General features: G+C 40.9%; 1 protein-coding gene across 8 annotated transcripts in view; it reads right to left on the bottom strand.

The window, feature by feature from the left end:
• The window catches only part of ACBD5 (acyl-CoA binding domain containing 5), a 58,767-nt gene extending 36,944 nt beyond the window's left edge, over window positions 1-21,823 (bottom strand). For 4 of the 8 annotated variants that reach the window (XM_014465683.2, XM_006100260.3, XM_023763898.1 and 1 more), the window contains exons 1-6: window positions 20,393-20,509; window positions 20,054-20,219; window positions 12,511-12,631; window positions 8,886-8,958; window positions 4,104-4,218; window positions 3,971-4,003 (exon numbers count right to left, since the gene is read on the bottom strand). In XM_014465683.2, the coding sequence (XP_014321169.2) occupies window positions 3,971-4,003; window positions 4,104-4,218; window positions 8,886-8,958; window positions 12,511-12,631; window positions 20,054-20,219; window positions 20,393-20,407 (523 nt within the window). In that variant the 5' untranslated portion in view covers window positions 20,408-20,509. Of the gene's footprint in view, window positions 1-3,970; window positions 4,004-4,103; window positions 4,219-8,885; window positions 8,959-12,510; window positions 12,632-20,053; window positions 20,220-20,392; window positions 20,510-21,466; window positions 21,607-21,647 lie in introns of those variants that run through there. The other 4 variants (XM_014465687.2, XM_014465685.2, XM_014465686.2 and 1 more) reach the window with 4 other exon arrangements.
• Between the last annotated feature and the right edge of the window lie 255 nt (window positions 21,824-22,078).

Genomic DNA, 22,078 nt, shown 5'->3' with positions numbered 1-22,078 from the left:
AGTATATGTATATTCTGAAAAAGCCCATGGGGAAAAGATAGATCTGTTCTATTAACCCTACATGGCTATTTTGAATAAAATGCTTTGTTTAAATAAAAAAGTCAACAGGGCAGCCCTAGCCGGTTTGGCTCAGCAGATAGAGCTTTGGTCCAAAGGTTCCCAGGTTCAATTCCAGTCAAGGGCACATACCTTAGTTTCAGGCTCCTCCCTTGCTCAGCCCCTGGCCAGGGCTCTTGCAGGAGGCAACCAATCAATGTGTTTCTCTCACATTGATGTTTCTCTTTGTCTTCCCCTCTCTCTTCCACCCTCCTTAAGAATCACTGGAAAATTATCCTCAGGTAAGGATTAGCAACAACAACAAAAAGTCAACAGGCAAACTATCTTGCAATGTGGCAATATTTCACAAAATTGCGAACACCCAACAAACACCCATATCTTTTGATACAGCAATTATCTTTTAAATATTATTTCTTATTTTATACTCCCACATATATAGAATGACATTTTGACATGGTCAAGTTCAGCAGCATTTGAAGATCAGAAGAAGAAATAATCTAAATGTACATTAGAATGGTACGAATTATGTTACAATGCCCTTACCACACCTAGACTCAGATATGATTCAAAATACAGAGTATTCTAACTTTGTAAAGGTAATACACTATATATACTGTATATTACATAACATAACAGAATATAGGCAGCTCTCACTAAAAAAAATTAAGCCTTGGCCAGTGTGGATCAATTGGTCGGGCATCATCCTGTATGCTAGAAGGGTACCAGTTTGATTCCCAATCAGAGTACATGGCTGGGTTTTGGCTCTATCCCCAGTAGGGGATGTGCAGGAGGCAGCCCATCAATGTTCCACTCTCACATCAATGTTTCTCTCTCTCCCTCTAAAATTTAATGAAAAAATATTTTTTTAAAAATTAAGATTTTTTTCCCAGCAAAATAAATGAATAGTTATACTAGATCAGCGGTTCTCAACCTGTGGGTCATGACCCCTTTGGGGGTCGAACAACCCTTTCACAGGGGTCGCCTAAGACCATTGGAAAACACATATATAATTACATATTGTTTTTGTGATTAATCACTATGCTTTAATTATGTTCAATTTGTAACAATGAAAATACATCCTGTATATCAGATATTTACATTACGATTCATAACAGTAGCAAAATTACAGTTATGAAGTAGCAACGAAAATAATTTTATGGTTTAGGGTCACCACAACATGAGGAATTGTATTAAAGGGTCATGGCATTAGGAAGGTTGAGAACCACTGTACTAGATGGAATAAATAAAGACTTCAAATAACTTCATGTCATTTTAAGTTAGGGTTTGCCCCTCAATTAGTTCATGTCAGGACAAGTTTTGCTGCCAAATCTATATATATAAAAGCCTAAGTGACCGAATGACCGAACGACTGGTTGCTATGACATGCACTGACCACCAGGCTCAACGCAGGAGCTGCCCCCTGGTGGTCAGTGCGCTCCCACAGCGGGAGTGCTGCTCAGATGACCAAAGGGTGCCAGAGGCAGGGCTCTCAGCTGGCTAGTACTGCTGCAGCAGCACGAGCCTCTCCCAGTTGGAACTGACTGGGCGTGAGCCCGCGGGAGTGCAGGAGGGCTGGGATGAGCAGAAGCAGCAGGCAGGAGCGGGAGGCGGCATTGAACTGCTGGTTTCTGCCCGATCCAGGCAGGCCACACCGAGGGACCCCACCGGTGCACAAATCCGTGCTCTGAACCTCTAGTGAGTTATAAAAAAAAACACACAAAAAAACCCTTGGGTTTATCAAGCTTTTATAATTTTTAAATTAAAACTAAGGAACTGTGGAACTGAACCACTATTATTATTACTATTCACTCTTCCTTATTTTTATAATTAGTTGTTCAAACATCTGTCTCTGAAAAAATAAATAAATAAGCATCTGCCTCTGGCCAGTAGGCATGACACTACTAAAGCAGGTCCAGAGTTATGCCCATCTGCATCCTAAAAACATGCTTCATACAGAGAAAAACACTTAATATTCTTTTGAATTGAATAAGCCTGAGTAAGGAAGAGTATTTTATTATATTTGACTCCTCTAGGCAAATCAGATATAGAAGGTATGGTACAGAGTTATGCCTAGTAAGCAGTCACTATCAGTTATGGCAGACACAAACTGCAGGCCTTATGACAGAACAGGATGATTACTGTCCTGAAACACTGTAATTTCCATCAATTAGTAAAAGATGCCTTATAAATAGGGATGACAAAAAAAGGGGATACCATATATATTAAAACATATATAATTTTCATTTAAATTGACTCTTATCAGTTCATTTCACTCTGCTTTCTAATAAAATTTCAAGAGCAAATGTTTAAAGTTAATGCCAGCAAATGTGCATACTCAACTCCTGCTAATATATAAAAGATACACATCTTTCAATTATTTATGGAGTACACAAAAAGACACAGACACTGGCCGGAAAAAAAGGAGACTTATGTAATACTTTAAACAATAAAGATTTTAAAAGATATATGTATATCTAAAATAAATAATATAAAAAATAAATTACCATTGATATTTCTATCTCCCCCTCTTCCTTACTTTCTGGAATCAATAAAAAAAGTTAAAAATAAAAATAAATAAAATCAAAGCTAAGTGAATTCACTGATACCTTATTTTAGCTTGCTAAGCTACAGTTAAACCAAGCACTTGCCCTGGCTGCGTGGCTCAGTTGCTGGAACATCAAAAGGTTGTAGGTTCAATTCTTGATCAAGGCACATGCCAGGCCTGTGGGCTTGATCCCCAGTAAGAGGTATGAAGGAGGCAGCCGATCAATGTTTCTCTCATCAGTGTTTCTCCTCTCTCCCCCTGCCTCCCTCTCTAAGAAGATGAATAAAAACATATTTAAATAATAATTTTAAAAATAAATAAAAACATATTCTCAGGTGAGGATTAGAAATAACAAACAAAAACAAACACCTAGCACTTTAAAGTAAATATAGCATTTTAAAGTTAGCTAAAAAATGATTTCAGCCATGATATTGATAATAAAATATATAAAGCAAAATAGAAAATATAATCCATCAAAATAAAACTATGAATTCTGTTATTTTTATACATACTAAGTGAACTACCTATCATGTTTTAATAACTTAAGAGTTAAAACTTGCCGAAACCGGTTTGGCTCAGTGGATAGAGTGTCGGCCTGCGGACTGAAGGGTCCCAGGTTCGATTCCGGTCAAGGGCATGTACCTGGGTTGCGGGCACATCCCCAGTGGGAGGTGTGCAGGAGGCAGCTGGTCGATGTTTCTAACTCTCTATCTCTCTCCCTTCCTCTCTGTAAAAAATCAATAAAATATATTTAAAAAAAAAAAAAAAAGAGTTAAAACTTACGGCCGAAACCGGTTTGGCTCAGTGGATAGAGCGTCGGTCTGTGGACTGAAGGGTCCCAGGTTCGATTCCGGTCGAGGGCATGTACCTGGGTTGCGGGCACATCCCCAGTGGGAGATGTGCGGGAGGCAGCTGATCGATGTTTCTCTCTCATCGATGTTTCTAACTCTCTATCTCTCTCCCTTCCTCTCTGTAAAAAATCAATAAAAAATATATTTTTAAAAAAAAGAGTTAAAACTTAAGATTTTATAATATTTTTAGTATATTTTTATTGATTTCAGAGAGAGAGAGAAATATCAGTGATGAGAGACAACATTGATCAGTTGCCTCCTGCACGCCCCCACTGGGAATCAAGCCCACAGTTGGGCATGTGCCCTGGCCGGGAATCAAACCATGACCTCCTGGTTCATAGGTCAACACTCAACTTACCAAGCCACACCCACCTAGATATATTTTAGAACTTTATGCAATTTATTTGCTTGGATTTAAAACTCTTGAGTGACAAGCTTGTAAGTTATATAAATTTGTGCAAAATTCTTTGATATGTAAATTTTAAACAAAATTTTACATGGATTTCACTATTCCTACCTTCTAAGTATTTAGAGATTTTCTCCAGTCGGACTAGCATGTGAGAATAAAAAAAAAAAAAATTAGGCATATAAGTATTAATGTATCATAATGTATCAGTTGCTGAGTTAAAAATGACATAAAATAGTCCAACCTGAAGTTAAATCAGAACTTCTGCCACTTTTTTTGTCCTCCACAATTTCATAAAATGGACCTATGACATGCAGCAATTCTTCAACTTTCTCAGTCATTGGCATTGTTTCAAGAATCTGTAATCAAAAGAAACACATCTTGTGAAATCACAAATTATTAAGCTGATCTAAATTACTAACCAATAATATAACATGTTGATAATTTTGAGATATGAGGTTCATTTATAGACTCTCAAAATATCTATATTAATTATATACTTAATGTATATAACCTCCTAGAAAAGTTTCAAATATATTAAACACTTAAAAATGTTTTCATTTTGCCCTAGCCAGTTTGGCTCAGTGGCTAGAGTGTCAGCCTGCAATAATTTTTTATGAGCATGAATGATGTTATAAATATCCTTGATTCCAGTCAAGGGCATATACCTTGCTTGCAGGCTCCTCCCCAGCCCAGGACCTGGCTCATGCAGGAGGCAACCAATTGATGTGTTTCTCTCACATTGACGTTTCTCTTTGTCTTTCCCTCTCTCTTCCACTCTCCCTTAAAATCAATGAAAATATGTCATCAGGTGAGGATTAACAACAACAAAAATAGTTCTCATTTTGAAAACTAAGTTTCATGTAAAATTTTATACAACAATTTATAAATTGTGCATTAAAAACTAAGGACACTAATGGTAAATAAAATAGAAAACTGTGGGATTAGTATAAATTGTATGTTCTTTGACTCTATGGTATTATTTTTTTTAAATATATATTTTTATTGATTTCAGAGAGGAAGGGAGAGAGAGAGAAAGAAATATCAATGATGAGAATCACTGATTGGCTGGTTCCTGCACACCCCCTACTGGGGATTGAGCCGGAAACCTGGGCATGTGTCCTTGACTGTAATCAAACCCGGGACCCTTCAGTCAGCAGGCCAACACTCTATCCACTGAGCCAAACCGGCTAGAGCTCTATGGTATTATTTTTAACAGGGCACAAAAGTAATGTAGGAAATAACCACTTTTAGACACCTTTACAACCGTGGGCCAATTTAGAATCATCAAATTTAAACAGCAAGGTATATGAACTAAAAAGGCATTCAAATAAATATCAATTGGTGATTGGTGGCAATGCTATATGTCAAAGAAAAGCCGTAATGTGCTTCCTTTAAGTTAGGGGTGGGGAATGTCCAACCCCCAGGCCATATGCCCCACGAAATCATTTGGTTTGGCCCTGCGAAGGTATTGGGGATGACTTAATTAAATGTTTGACCAAATATAGCAGGGTAATTTTTAAGTTGATAATCTTTTATGACCCATGAATGATGTTATCAATATCCAAATGGCCCTTGGCAGAAAAAAGGCCCCCCACCCTACTTTAAGTGAAAAGGTATGAATATACATATAAAAAGAACACAGTACAGCCGAAACCGGTTTGGCTCAGTGGATAGAGCGTCGGCCTGCAGACTGAAAGGTCTCGGGTTCGATTCCGGTCAAGGGCATGTACCTGAGTTGCGGGCACATCCCCAGTAGGAGATGTGCAGGAGGCGGCTGATCGATGTTTCTCTCTCATCGATGTTTCTAACTCTCTATCTCTCTCCCTTCCTCTCTGTAAAAAATCAATAAAATATATTTAAAAAAAAAAAAAAAAAAAAAAAAAAAAAAAAAGAACACAGTACATACAGATTTCAGTACTATCCTTGATTTCAGGCATCAACTAGGGATCTCAGAACATATACCCCATGGTTAATGGGGGACTAACATACACTGATCTATCTTTAAACTCAACAGACATAATGCAAATTATTTAAATACTGACTGATTTTCTGGAAATCCCCATAATGCAGCCTGTAAAATTGTACAGAAAACAAAATTTTATATTTCTTTCTGATTATAAATCAAAATAAACTATATATAAAAACATAGATTATTTACCCCAAACCACGTTATTCTATTCCCTCAAAGCTAAAATCCTATTAAATTATTTTAAAAGAATTTTTATTCCTGCAACTTTTTGGTAGTATTTCACAAAACAGTTTATAAATCATGAAAATCATAATTTTCATAAAACATTATCTATTATAATATATAAATAAAATTAATAAGGCTCCTTAAAACCTTGAATGCAAAAGCATGGAATAAGATTTATACTAGCCGAAACCGGTTTGGCTCAGTGGATAGAGCGTCGGCCTGCGGACTGAAAGGTCCCAGGTTCGATTCCGGTCAAGGGCATGTACCTGGGTTGCGGGCACATCCCCAGTAGGAGATGTGCAGGAGGCAGCTGATCGATGTTTCTCTCTCATTGATGTTTCTAACTCTCTATCCCTCTCCCTTCCTCTCTGTAAAAAAATCAATAAAATATATTAAAAAAAAAGATTTATACTAAAAGAGTAATTCTAAAGAGCAATAGTACAGTGATTTGTCAATTCTATTTAAAAACATAATTCAATGACTGCTTCAGTTAAGTAAATTATTGCTATTAGAAAAAATCCTGCCCTAGCTGGTTTGGCTCAGTGGATAGAGCGTCAGCCTGCAGAAGGGTCCTGGGTTCGATTCTGGTCAAGGGCACATGCCTACTGGGCTTGATCCCCAGTAGGGGACATGTGGGAGGCAGCTGATCAATGATTCTCTCATCATTGATGTTTCTATCTCTCTTTCCCTCTCCCTTCCTCTCTGAAATCAATAAAAATATATTTAAATAAATAAAATTTAGTAAAAGAAAAAGTCTCAAATTCAGTTATGAAATCTTTGGGATAATGTACTATCCCCAATGATTATTTGGAGCATGTAATTTTATCTACTGATGTCCACAAAGTTAACATCTGAAAATAAATGAAAACGCTAATCAAGTTTTCAATCTATGCACATCTTAAAATTTTTAAATTTATCTCTAAAAGTTTTCTATAAACTTTATCATATTCACAGTATAAAATGAAAATTCTAAAGTCTCAGTAAAAATAGCTGGTGTATTCTTTTAATTAGAGAAGTAGTTACAAAATTCTACAGGCACAGTGAGAGCATTTTAAAATAGCTAAAAGGCAGCAGTATAGCTTTAATCTTTCTGGGGAAAAAAGCAGAATACACATTGTTTCACCACCCTCCCCCCAAATTTAAACTGTGGCTACATTATGTATTAATAAAATTCAAAAGGAAAAATGAGTAAATTTTCTTAATGTGTCAATCCACATTTATGTAACTAAGGTGTACCCTAAAAATTATAATGGGGGGGGAATTATAATGATATTTAAGGTAAAGAAAAGGAATAGTTATCAAACCAAAAAAGCTTTAGATTCTCTTTCTCTCTCTGATTTTGAAAGGCTCCTTTGTTGTTGTGTTACTGATACAGTTAGCCAGAAAAACTAAACTCTGCCCTCTGTTATAAACAAAGTCGCTAAAAAAAACTTGTGGAAATGTAACAAAGGGCACAATTTGAGCAGTGTAGATGTGATTAAAACAAAACAAACCCAAAAAACTAGTTTGAATCTACCAAATTGAAATTATTACATAGATTAATACTGTTAAACCACCTGGCAAAAGAAACCTATTCTTTTTTTATAGATTTTACGTTCAAAGATAATTTATTTAAGATTATAAACAGACCTAAATTTTATAACTTCTGATCCATCTCCAAGATAAAAATGGTCTTTTATAAAAAGGCACCAAGTTCATTTTTTAAATCTAAGATTTCTTCATAAATTTGCTCCTCTAAACAATGCCTTGAACAGACTTAAAAGAGCTAGTTAACAAGGAATGCACTTAAAAAAAAATCTTTATTGTTGAAAGTACTATGTGTGTCCTCTTTTATCCCCCATTGGCCCTTCTAGCCTGCCTCCACCCCTCCCCAGGCCTTCACCACCCTATTTTCTGTGTGCATGGATTATGCATATATGCATACAAGTTCTTTGGTTGATCTCTTCCTACCCACCCACCCTTGCCTTCCCTCTCAGTTCCACAGTCGTTCCATGCTTCTATGTCTCTGGATGTATTTTGTTCATCAGTTTATTTTGTTTATTAAAAGGAATGCACTTTTTAGTAATCAGAGAAACTAAATGCATCCTTATTTGGCTTCAAAGGATCTTTGCATTGACCCAAAAAATGCTTGTTACTGAGAAATAGTGATGGTAATTTATGAGTCAAAAGGTGTATAAGACCATTGTGAGGAAGCCTTGTGAACGATTTCACCTAAATAAAAAAATTCCAAAGCAGAAATGCTTTCTAGACAGTCCAGGTATTTCTCAGACTCTAAGGGACATCAATATTTTAAAATATTCATATTTATGCACTTTCTGCAAAAGTGAACTATCCAGGAAGATAGGGAAAAGGAAAAAACACACAAAAGAACGAAATATGATGTCACTCCAATGTGATATATCTAAGGAAAAAACACTTAAGATGAACTTTGATGAACTCAGACAGATAAAGCCCTAATAAATTCAATAATCTAGGTTCTATATTCTAACAGATTATAATCTCCTTGTTCCTTAAAACAAAGCAGCTAATTTGCCTAGTAACAAAAAATTAAATTAGAATGGTTCTAGATGTTTTTATTTTATTTTTTTAATATATTTTATTGATTTTTTTACAGAGAGGGATAGAGAGTTAGAAACATCAATGAGGGAGAAACATCGATCAGCTGCCTCCTGCACACTCCCTACTGGGTATGTGCCCGCAACCAAGGTACATGCCCTTGACCGGAATCGAACCTGGGACCCTTGAGTCCGCAGGCCAACGCTCTATCCACTGAGCCAAACCGGTTAGGGCTAGATGTTTTTATTTTCTTCTATGAATTATTTTCCCTACCTTTTTCATTTCTTCAACATATGCAATCATGGCTTCCTCTTTGGTCATGTCACCCAATGAACTCCAAGCATCCCTAAAATTGAAAATATGCACATAACAACAAAAAGACACCTGGTTTTTCTTGAAATAATTTTCAATTGTTCTATTTCATTGATGAACATTATATTAGTTTCAGGTGAATAACCCAGTGAGTAGACATTTATATTTTAGTATACTAGTATGTGCAGTTGAAGTGAGTACTGATTAGACATTTATATAATTTGTGAAGTGATCACCCCAATAAATCTAGTACCCATCTGACACCATACATAGTTACTACAATATTATTGACTATATTCCCTGTGCTGTACTTTACATCTCCACAACTATTTTGTAACTACCAGTTTGAAAGACACCTGATTTTCAATTGCTCAGAATATAATTTATAGTTAATAATATAGGGTCATAATTTTAAAACGAGCTCTACTTAAAGTCATGTTAAATTCCCAAAGGATCTCTTTAAATGCACCACCTTGAATAAAAGTATCACAGTGAATAAACTGACAAATTAAACAGTATTTTAAATTAATAAGTATATAACCCATGTATAGACTATAGATTATAGATGCTTTACTATATAGACTATAGATTATTCATAGATATTTGCTACAGAAGTTTTTATATCATTATAAAGGACAATGACAGAAATAAATATTTTAGAAGCCTCTACATGAACTGTCACAGCTATGTTTTAAACCAAGTTTTGGTTTAAAGTGCCCATTAATTTAAATAAAAGTCTAACTTTACACATTTGAAAAATGGCAATGATTTCTTCAAAAAAGATAAAACTGAGGGACAGGAACATTTTAAACCCCTAGATAATGAGAATAGTCCTTTAAAACTTTTGCCTAAAATGAAAACCTCTTTTCTTCTTATTTTTTGTTTGTTTTGTTAATCCTCACCTGAGGATATTTTTTCCATTGATTTTTAGAGAGAGTGGAAGGGAGGGGGAGAGACAGAGAGAGAGAAACATTGATGTGAGAGACACATCGTTTGATTGCCTCCTGCAGGCCCCGCAACTAGGTAGGGCTGGGGATCGAACCCGCAACAGAGGTACATGTCCTTGACCAGAATTGAACCCGGGACCCTGGGCTTGATGCTCTATCAACTGAGCCAAACCAGGTAGGGCAAACACCTCTCTTTTTATATATTTTTTCTGGAAGCAACTTAACTCTACCAAAAGTCAATTCTGAGGAAAAATGGTAAATAAACTTTCTTTAAAAAGTTTAAATATGTTGCCATTATACTTAACCTATTATTATTATTTTAATATATTTTTTAATTGATTTCAGACAGGAAGAGAGAGGGAGAGATAGAAACATCAATGATAACAGAGAATCATTGATCAGCTGCCTCCTGCACACCCCCCACACTGAGGATGAGCCCACAACCTGGGCATGTTGCTGACTGGGAATCTAACTGTGACCTTGTGGTTCAGTTCATAGGTGGATGCTCAAACACTGAGCAACACCAGCTGGGCTTAACCTATTATTTTATAACTATTCATAAAGCTCTCAGAGAAAAGTAGAGAACTAAGAAATCCTCAAAAGAGTTTAAGGACTTACAATTCAGAAAGAAGAAATTTAGCTTTCAAAATGTGTGGCTCTTAAGACATACTTCACCAATTAGCATGCTCTATTCATAATAAACAGTCTAGTTAGACGTTTTGTTAGATATTTGTACAGTCTTCAGGAGTACTTAAAACATCAAATGTTGCCTGACCAGTGTTGCTCAGTGGTTGAAAGTAAACCCAGGAACCAGGAGGTCACGGTTCAATTCCCAGTCAGGGCACATACTAGGATTATGGGCTCGATCACTGGGGGGAGGCATGCAGGAGGCAGCCAATTAATGATGTTTCTCTCTCATCAGTGTTTCTATCTCTCTATTCCCTGGCCCTTCCTCTCTCTGAAATCAATAAAAATATATTTAAAAGAAAAAGAAAAATGGCAAAGCTATCTCTGGATTTTTCTTTTTTCCATTTATTTGATTGATTTGAGAGAGAGAGAGAGAGAGAGAGAGAGACATCAATTTGCTGTTTCACTTATTTTTGCATTCATTGGTTGATTCTTGTATGTGCTCTGACCAGGAATTGAACCCACAACCTTGGCATATCGAGATGATGCTCTAACCAACTGAGCTACCCAGCCAGGGCAACTCTGGATATTTTATTATTCTTTTAAATATATTAAAAATCAAATTTTAGCCTTGGCCACTTAGCTCAATTGTTTAGAGCCCTGTCCCAATACACCAAAGTTGGGGTTCAATCTCTGGTCAGGGCACATACAAGAAGCAACCAATAAATGCATAAATAAGTAGAACAAGTCAATGTTTCTCTTCCACTCTTTCTCTCTCGTCCTTCCTCTCTCTAAAACAAAATCAATACATTTCTTTAAAAATCAAATTTTATTCAAGTACAAGAAATTCATGCACTGGGGAGGGGGGTCCCTCAGCCCGGCCTGCACCCTGCTGCAGAGGCGGGAGAGGCTCCCACCACCACCACTGCGTTTGCCATCCATGAGCCCGGCTTCTGGCTGAGCGGTGCTCCCTTTGTGGGAGTGCACTGACCACCAGGGGGCAGCTTCTGCATTGCGCGTCTGCCCCCTGGTGGTCAGTACACATCATAGTGACTGGTCATTCTGGTCATTCCACCCTAACGATGGCTTAGGCTTTTATATATAGATAGTGGGACAAGAGTGATGCCTTAGATAAAATGTTAGTAGACAGTACCTGAATCATGTTCCTAGTTAGTTTTTATCTTTTTTTTAAATATATTTTATTAATTTTTTACAGAGAGGAAGGGAGAGAGATAGAGAGCTAGAAACATCGATGAGAGAGAAACATCGATCAGCTGCCTCCTGCACACCTCCTACTGGGGATGTGCCTGCAACCAAGGTACATGCCCTTGACCGGAATCGAACCTAGGACCTTTCAGTCCGCAGGCTGACGCTCTATCCACTGAGCCAAACCGGTTATGGCTAGTTTTTATCTTAAAGGTTCAAAACAATGTCACTTTACAATTCACTACTTTTCATGTCACATCAAACAGGCAGGAAAGTTTGTTCCTTTAACTCTGTATGGGAGTTGCTCTTAGCATAATAAAAAGAAAAAAACTCCAAAAAGCAAAGACTAACTGAAAACTCTTTATTATCTCTGGTGCACCTACAGCTTGTGGTTTTATTGTTTTCCTCTCTTCCCCAAGATATTCCTATTTGTGTGAAATTGTGTTAAGAGTACAACAATGAGCCCTAACCGGTTTGGCTCAGTGGATAGAGAGTCGGCCTGTGGAATGAAAGGTCCCAGGTTCGATTCCAGTCAAGGGCATGTACCTTGGTTGTGGGCACATCCCCAGTGGGAGGTGTGCAGGAGGCAGCTGATCAATGTTTCTCTCTCATCGATGTTTCTAACTCTCTATCCCTCTCCCTTCCTCTCTGTAAAGAATCAATAAAATATATTTTAAAAAAAGAGTACAACAATGATAAATATTGTATCCTATACTTAGAACATTTTATGCACAGGATAATATATAATCACATAAATAACTATCATTACAATAAAATTTCCTTCACAGATCTCTATATAAAATTACCATTTATATCTTCCAATAGGATCCCAGAATCCAGGTCTTGATAGTTTACAGGGGCCTTCAGTTGCCTGCTTATAGAAGCTATAGAACTTGAGCATCATTTCATTTGTTGGCTGGAATGAACCTTTTGGAAAAATAACATTAAATAAAGGTCACTTGAAAAAATATAAATAAATAAATAAAGGTCACTTGGAGAATACAATTGATGATCTAAGGCTACAAAGTCACTGAGCTATACATAATATAATTTTCAATAGTTCATTAATAGTTCAAATAATTATTTCTATCCTACAAAAAGAAAGTTATGGCTCTGTTAGTTGTTTTACTCTTTCAATTTTAAAAACTCTGAGACTACACTTTAATAACAATGCCTAACACAGTTCAATAGATAAAAAAACAGCTCTGGCCAGGTAGGTCAGTTGGTTAGAGTGTTGGCCCAATACTCCAATGTTATAGGTTCTATCCCCAGTCAGGGCACATACAAGAAGCAACCAATGAATGCATAAATATGGAAAACAATAAATCAATGAAAAAAAATATTTATATATACCCAACTTCTCCTCTCAATTCCTCACCCTACCACTAAAGTCCAAGCAATTGTCATTTCCTGTCTGGACTACAACACCTTCCCTGCTGGTTGATTCTATTCTTGCCTTCCCTTCAGTATGTGTTATACCCAGTAACCTGAATGATTATTTAAAAAGTAAATCAGCCCTAGCTGATTTGGCTCAGTGGATACAGCGTTGGCCTATGGACTGAAGGGTTCCAGGTTTGATTCCAGTCAAGGGTATATGCCCAGGTTGCGGGCTCGATCCCCAGTAGGGGGCATGCAGGAGGCAGTGATCAATGATTCTCTTTCATCTCTCTCCCTCTTCCTTCCTCTCAGAAATCAATAAAAAATGTTTCTATCTCTCTCTCCCTCTTCCTTCCTCTCAGAAATCAATAAAAAATATATATATATTTTAAAAGTGTAGTAGAAGAAGACATCAAATAGTTAAAAGAGGATCTCTGGATAGTAGGCATACAGGTTATTTTTACTTTCCTTTTGCTTGTTTGTTTTTAAAATATTTACTGTCAGTATATATTACTTTTATATCAAAAATTATAAATATAAATATTAAAACTATAAAAATTTTTATATTTTAAAAACTATAGATTGCATTGGTCAGTGTGCTCAGTGGTTAGAGCATCGACCCATGCACTGAAGGGTCCTGGGTTTGATTCCCAGTCAAGGGCAGGTACCTAGGTTGAAGGTTTGATACCCAGCCCAGGTTGAGGAGTGTTCGGGAGGCAACCAATCAATGTGTCTTTCTCACATGGATGTTTTCCTCTCTCTCTCTCTCTCTCTCTCTCTCTCTCTCTCTCAATTTCCCTCCATTCCACTCTATCTAAAAAAAATGGAAAAATATCCTCAGGTGAGGATTAACAAAAAAAAACTTTATAGATTACATAATAAACATGTAGTAATCGAAAGCTAGTAGTATATGAATGTGAAAATTATGGGAGACAAGATGAGAGCTGGTGTTTCAGGTTTGGCCAAGAGTGAATAATTAATTCCAAAATCACAATAATAATTATCTATACAACATATGCTCATTTAGGAGTATCTATTAGATATACTATTTCAATGAAAAGTCCTTCTTTATATAGCAGAGGGAAATTTTTTTAAAACTACAGTTAAAAATTGTTATCTATTTAAGTAGACAGATCTAAATTTAAAACATCAAAAGCCTCAACTTACAATATCTTCAGGAAATGAATCAAATAAAGTTTAAAGGTTTTTAGTTAAGGTGGATGACATATACATTAGCATAGGTTACAGCCAAAACTGATAACATATAATGAAGGTATTCTGTAAGACACTGAATTAAAGTATAATTTCTGTCCCTAAGGTTCTCACACATGATAAATTTGATATATGTGTTTAAAGTATTATCTAAGAATTAAAATTTCTAAAGGTCAAGGGAATACCAGAGATAGATGTTATAGGATTCATTATAACCTTAGGCCTTAAGTACAGATTAAGCAAAAAGGAAAAAACAACACACCCTGGCTGGAAAGCAAAAAGGAAAAAAAACCACCCTGGCTGGTGTGGCTGTTGATTGAAACTCCCATACACCCAAAGGTTGCCAGTTGGATTCCCCGTCAGGGCACATTCCTGGGTTGTGGGTTTGGATTCCTGATCAGGGCACATGCCTGGGTTGCAGGTTCAATTCAAGTGAGGGTGAGTACAGGAAGCAGCTGATGGATGCTTTTCACATGCATCAATGTTTCTCTCTCTCACTCTCCCTCACTTCCCCTCTCTCTCTAAGAAAAAAAAAATTTTTTTGTAAAACATCCTCAGTGAGGATTTTTTTTTAAAAGATATATATATATATATTATATATATATATATATATATGTGTGTATATATACATATATAATATATATATATATATGTATATATATATATATATAAAAAATAAAAGCCTAAGCGACCGTTACAGCAGAATGACCAGAACGACTGGTCGCTATGATGCACACTGACTACCAGGGGGCAGACGTTCAATGCAGGAGCTGCCCCCTGGTGGTCAGTGTGTTCCCACAGGGGGAGTGCTGCTCAGCCAGAAATCGGGCTCACGGCTGGCGAGTGCAACAGTGGTGGCGGGAGCCTCTCCCACCTCCACGCAGCACTAAGGAGCAGCAAGCTGAGCGGTAAGGAGTAGTGAGCAGGTGGGCGGTAAGGTGTGAGGGGTCCTGGACTTCGAGAGGGCACAGGCCATTATATATATATATATTATATAATATATATATTATATTATATATTATATATTTTATATACACACACACACACACACACATATTTATATATATATTGCCCTGGCCCAGTTTTACTCAGTGGATAGAGCATTAGCCTGCAACTGAAGGGTGCCGAGTTCAATTCCAGTCAAGAGCACATGCCGGGGTTGTGGGCTCGATCCTCAGTAGGGTATGTTCAGGAGGCAGCGATCAATGATTCTCATCATTGATGTTTCTATCTCTCTCTCCCTCTCCCTTCCTCTCTGAAAGCAATTATATATATATATATACACACACATACACACACACATACTAGAGGCCCAGTGCACTGGGTTGGGCGGTGGGGAGTCCCTAAGCCTGGCCTGCACCCTTTTGCAGTCCAGGAACCCATGGGGGATGTCTGACAGCTTAGCTGTCAGTTGGACATCCTTAGCACTGTTGCTGAGGTGGAGAGGCTCCCGCCACCACCGTGGCACTCACCAGCGGTGCTCCCCCTGTGGGAGTGCACTGACCACCAGGGGGCAGCTCCTGTATTGAGTGTCTGCCCCCCTGGTGGTCAGTGCATGTCATAGCGACCGGTCATTCTGCAGTTAGGTCGATTTGCATATTAGCCTTTTATTATATAGGACTAGAGACCAGTGCATGAAATTCGTACACAGGGGGTAGGGTCCTTCACCCTGGCCTGTACCCTCTCCAATCCAGGACCCCTCGGGGGATGTCCTACTGCCAGTTTAGGACCGATCCTGGCAGTCAGACATCATTCTTGCAATCCAGGACCTCTGGCTTCTAACCGCTCGCCTGCCTGCCAGCCCGATCACCCCCTAACTGCTCCCTCCTGCTGGCCCAATCACACCCTAATTGCTCCCCCCTGCCGGCCTGATCGCATCCTAACTGCTCCCCCCTGCTGGCCTGATTGCCCCTAACCACCTCTGCCTAGGCCCCTGCCACCGTGGCTTTGTCTGGAAGATGCCTGGTTTAATTAGCATATTAGCCTTTTATTAGTATAGACTACAGGCCCAGGGCATGAATTCGTGCACCAGTGGGGTTCCTTGGCCTGGCCTGAGGGATTGGGCTGAAACTGGCTCTCTGATATCCCCCGAGGGGTCCCGGACTGCGAGAGGGCACAGGCCAGGCTGAGGGACCCCACCGGTGCACAACTGGGGCCGGGGAAGGAACGCGGGAGGGCTCCAGGGCATGTCCGACCTATCTCGCTCAGTCCTGATCGGCCGGACCCCAGCAGCAAGCTCACCTACCAGCCAGAGTGTTTGCCCCCTGGTGGTCAGTGCATGTCATAGCAAGCGGTTGAGCAGCCTTAGCATATCATTAGCATATTACACTTTGATTGGTTGAACAGCTGACCTGACACTTAGCATGTTAGGCTTTTATTATCCTATCTAATAAAAGACAAAAAGGGTAATTAACCGTACCTCCGCTACGCTTCCCATTGGCAAATCAGTGAGATATGCAAATTAACTGCCAACCAAGATGGCGGCCGGCAGCCACGCAGCTGAAGCAAGCAGGAGGTTTGCTTGCTCCAGTGATGGAGGAAGCCAAGGTTCCCCGCCTGCCGCGGCCCGGCTCTGAGCTCTGAAAGCAACAGCTCCAAAAGCAACAGAGTTTCAATTATAGAAGCCAAACAAACCCCAGATACCTGCTTTCAGCCAGCCACGGCCTCAGAGCTGGGAGCGCCAGTGAAGGCAACAGAGTTTCAATTATAGAAGGTAAATAAATCCCAGAATAAAAAAAAAAGAAAAAAAGGAGAGGCTGGGAGCTTCAGTTGCCTGCCAGCCTGAAAACGGCCCTCAGCCCCTCACCCAGATTGCCAGGCACCCCAGTGGGGACTCCCACCCTGAAGGGGGTGTGGCCAGCCTGAAAACAGCCATCAGCCCCTCATCCAGGCTGGCCAGGCACCCCAGTGGGGACCCCCACCCTGAAGGGGATGCAGGCAGCCTGAAAACAGCCATCAGCCCCTCACCCAGGCTGGCCAGGCACCCCAGCGGGACCCCCACCCTGATCCGGGACACCCTTCAGGGCAAACCAGCCGGCCCCCACCCGTGCACCACGCCTCTATCCTATATAGTAAAAGGGTAATATGCAAACTGACCCTAACAGCAGAAAGACTGGGAATGACCAATCACTATGACACACACTGACCACCAGGGGGCAGACGCTCAATGCAGGAGCTGCCCTCTAGTGGTCAGTGCGCTCCCACATGGGGGAGCTCTGCTCTGTCACAAGCCAGGCTGATGGCTGCCAGTACAGCGGTGGTGGTGGGAGCCTCTCCTGCCTCCTCAGCAGCGCTAAGGATGTCCGACTGCAGCTTAGGTCTGCTCCCCGCTGGCAAGTGGACATCCCCCGAGGGCTGCCGGGCTGCCAGAGGGATGTCTGATTGCCAGCTTAGGCCCAATCCCCTGGGGAGCAGGCCTAGGCCAGCAGGTGGTCATTCCCCGAGGGGTCCCAGACTGCGAGAGGGCACAGGCTGGGCTGAGGGACCCCCCCCCCTTGAGTGCACAAATTTTTTTGCACCGGGCCTCTAGTCTATAATAATAAAAACATAATATGCTAATTAGACTGGACGTCCTTCCAACAGCCTTTTGGACAAAGCCGGGGCTGCGAGGGAAGCCCGGGTCCCGGGTGCCTGCTGGCAGCCGGGGGAAGGAAGGCCTACCCTTGCATGAATTTCGTGCATCAGGCCTCTAGTATGGGATATAAATATGTATATGTACTAGTATATACATGATCTTACTCTTTGAAAAACAATCCAGGGCAAACCAAACAATTTAAAAGTAAATAATAATTCATTACTTTTGTCTCAATATCAATTTCCTTTCAGAAGATAACAGTATTTTGAACATTGTCCAACACAGGTGCCATTTGGCAGGATATCTTAACTGCAATATCTTCTTAAATATTATTTAATAGAAACTTTATTTACATTTACATGGGTTTCTTAATAAATGATATGTAAATAAAAAAGAAAGTAAAAATTTTAAGGAATATGTAATGTCAATAAAGGTAGTAGACTAGAGACATTAAGTCTAGCTTTATTAATTTTCAAAAATATATAAAAACATGTAGTTTAGGAGAAAAGATGATGGTACAACTTATACAAAACTCTGAGAATCATGCCTTTCTATAAGCCCTCTTAATCGGACATTTTATAAAATCAGTACCTAAATAAGTTCCTATAATACTTCTTTACATTTTGTTCACTCACTCTTATCTTTCAATCCCCCATATTTCCTCCTCCAATTTGATAGTTGACATTACAAAAAGAATACTAGCCCTAGCCAGTTCAGCTCAGTGAATAGAGAGTGGGCCTGCAGACTGAAGGGTCCTGGGTTTGATTCCAGTCAAGGGCACATGCTCAGATAAGTGCAGGAGGCAGCCAATCAATGGTTCTCATCATTGGTGTTTCTATCACTCTCTCCCTCTCCCTTCCTCTCTGAAATCCATAAAAATATATTTTAAAAAGAAGAATACAATTTTGTGTATATTTGTTTCCAAACTTTTTGAATCTGCACTTAATTAATTTTTATTAAATGGTGCTGAATGTTCAATATGCAGCCAAATGATGATTCATAAGAATAGAGAACATGATATTAAATACTATAATCATACATTAATGTTGTATTCAGTTAGTATTACATTCTGTCACATTAATAGTACTTAAGAGCTTCATTTAAAATATAGGTTTATTTTTTTCAGAAGGATATATTGCAGGAAGATAGGAAGTGAAAAATAAAAGACCCCCTCTCCAAGCTTCTCCACAGAAAAAACACACAAAACCCTGAAAATTTGAATAATGGCCTTAACCTTTCCCACATCAGTCAAATACATAAACTTATAAATTCAAACAGTACTGCAAACCCCAAAGAAAATAAATATGAAGAAAACCATACCTAGACACATCCTAGTCAAATTGCAGAAAATCAAAGGTAGAGAAAAATCTTCAAAGTAGCCAGAGAAATGACACATTAAATACAAAAGAACAACCTGAATTACTTTTCTCCCAGGTCTAATATGAGTATAATAAGGAGAAACTAGTACAATAGCAAAAAAAAGTAGTAAATATATATATTTATTACAATAAATAGTTTTACAAATGAACGTAGTTGTTCTTTTTTTTAATTTAAAAAATCTTTATTGTTGAAAGTATTGTATATCATACAGGAAATATTTAAACGTTACATTGGTGTTGGTTCTATTGCATTGAAAGAAGTTATGAATAGCTAATTTGTAAAGATTTGGGAGGTATTGTGTTTGATCTTGTCTGTAAAAACAGTTTCTTTTTTTTTTTATTGTAAAGTTTTACATGTCTCCTTTTCCCCCAATTGACCCCCTCCCCCAGCCCTTCCCGGCCCGTATTTGTTCTTTCATTTCTTTCCCTTCATGTCAAAGTTTTCAAAAGGCTTAAATAGTAGATTTTGTGAGTATGCGCCACCAGGCTCCCAGGCCAGTTTTTTAACATACCAAAATCCGCAGTCATTAAATAACAGGACTTTTGCTTTCAACAACACTATAAGGTACTCAAAGTCTGGATAACGTATTTGTCTCAGGCTTGACAAATCAGCAAGGAATTAATTCACATATAATGCCTCCCTTTCGTTACATTGCTTTTAAAGCAGAAAAGAAGTGGGTTAAATAAGCAAGAGTAGAAGCAGACAGATTAGAAGAGGTGAGAATCACCAAGAGGTGAGGTTCAGAAACTGCGGCCTCCAAGGCCTCCGCGGGAGGTCTGTCCACCCGGGGCGCCCAGTGCACGTACCATTTTTTGGCAAACTCTGGATCACCTTCACCGCCGCCTCAAACCTGGTTTCATGCACGGATCTCGTGTCTGCCATCTCCAGCCGCCAGAGCCCGCCCCGGTCGCAAGGTGTGTGGGCTGGAATCAGAAAGCAGCAGCACCAGCTTTCCCAGGAGCCTGCATGAAACTGGAACAAGGAGCGCCGGCCGCGGGTCACACATGCCCAAAGGGAGGCGGCCCCGCAGCCCAGCTGGCCAGCTCCCCTGCCCTATCCAGGGCACCCCGACCCGGCGGCCCCGCTCCTGCCTCCTCCGGGGGCGTGACCAAGCCCAGAAGCCGGCCCGCGGAGGCAGAACTCACCCAGAGGAACACCATCGCTAGCAGGAGGGGGAGGGGCGCGGGCCGACGGCGGCCGCGGAGCCCTTTTCCCCCCCGCGGGACCCTGGCGGAGCGGCCACACCCCCCATCGCAGCGGGGTCTCCGTCCCTCCGCGCCCGCCCCACGGCCCCGCCCAGAGCCAGCAGAGGACCCACTGGCTGTGGCCGCCGCCCCTGCCGCGCAGCAAACTCCACCCACCGCCCCTCGGCCGCGGCGACGAAGGGCCCGAGACCCCGGAAAAGGAGTGAAATGGGTGGGCGGGGGCCGCGGTGTCCACTTTTGGAGCAGACCAGACCCGTGTGTACACACCAGCGCGGCGAGCATGGGAGCAGCACGTGTCCATACTGCTGGCCAAAAAAAAAAAAAAGACTGGTCATCAGCGCCTGCCGTGTTAGGTTAAGGTTAGAGGAAGGTGATGGGACGTAAACAAAGGGCTTTAGACCTGGAGAGGCTCGGTGCGAACCTTAAGTTCTTCCAAGTAAGCCCTGGCCGGGGTGGCTCGGATGGCTGAGCATGGTCCCGGGCACTTGGAGGTCCTGGACCCATTCCCGGCCAGGGTACGCGACCGGGTCGTGGGCTTCATCCCCAATAAGAGGCGTGCAGGAGGCAGCCAATCCATGTTTCTCTCTCCCTTTCCCTTTCTCTCTCTAAAATCAGTAAAAACATTTTTTAAAAAATTGTGCCATTTAAGTTCTGTGACCTAGGTCAAGTTAACTTAGCCTCTCCCGTGGCAATCTTTACACGACCCCGAAGGTGGATGAAAGGTTTTCGGGATAATGCGTGGAGGTATTTCGCAGTGCTGGGCTCGCAAGTCTCCGACAGCTTTAGCCGACAGAAGAAAGGACGCTGGTCCCCGCAACAGCGAAAGGAAGGGGGGGCAAGTCGCCTGCTGCCAGGCGGCCGGGACAGGGAGCGCACCCTCCCCGGCCTCTCTAACATGGAGCCCCCAGGAAGCGGAGCCCGGCCTAGCTCCTTCCCGATTTCATAGGGCGCGGGGGAGGGCGGGGGAGGAACTTGTGCGGATCGCCAGCCCTAGAGGGGTACCCGGGCCTTCACCTCTCTGCACAAGCCCGGCGTCCTGAGGCCCCTAGGAATCGCTCCCAGGCCCACTGTGGGGGGCCGAGATGGGTCGTGGGGGTGGAGTCCGGCGGCCCGGAAACCCCCAAAGTCGCCAGGTCATTCTTGTCAGTTCGGGATGGGTTAGGAGGTTTACTAGTACAAATCTACTACTACAAACCTATAGTAATTACTCTTCCCTCGAAGCCGCAGCGCCGGCGTTTACCTGGGTATTGCCGGGCAAGGCCTGTCCGGTAATGTTCCTGACGCCTGCCCCGAGGACTTGTGGGAAATGTAGTCTTCCTCGGCTTGGCGCTTCCGGACTCCACCTCGGCGGCTGGCGTTCCTCCCACCTGTTCCGGTTAGGCTTCTGGGTGAGCAGGCTTCTGGGTGAGCAGGCTCCTGAGTGCTCGCGGCGGAAACCCCTCCTTCCTACTGCGCCGCGCCTGGAACAAATTCAGAATACCACATCCGCTTCCGCCAGAGGGACCTGCTGCGGTGTCTGTCGCAGGGGTCCTGGTGTGGTCAGACTTCAGTTAGAAAATTGGGCTCTCATTTCCTACTCCTGATGCTTAATAACTTCGAGGTTATGGATAAGAAAGCAAAAGTGCC

This window comes from Myotis lucifugus, unplaced genomic scaffold (assembly GCF_000147115.1).
Source record: "Myotis lucifugus unplaced genomic scaffold, Myoluc2.0 scaffold_306, whole genome shotgun sequence".
NCBI classification, from domain to species: Eukaryota; Metazoa; Chordata; class Mammalia; order Chiroptera; family Vespertilionidae; genus Myotis; species Myotis lucifugus.
Note: the sequence above shows the minus strand (reverse complement) of the source record. Positions and strands in the feature narration are given on the sequence as shown.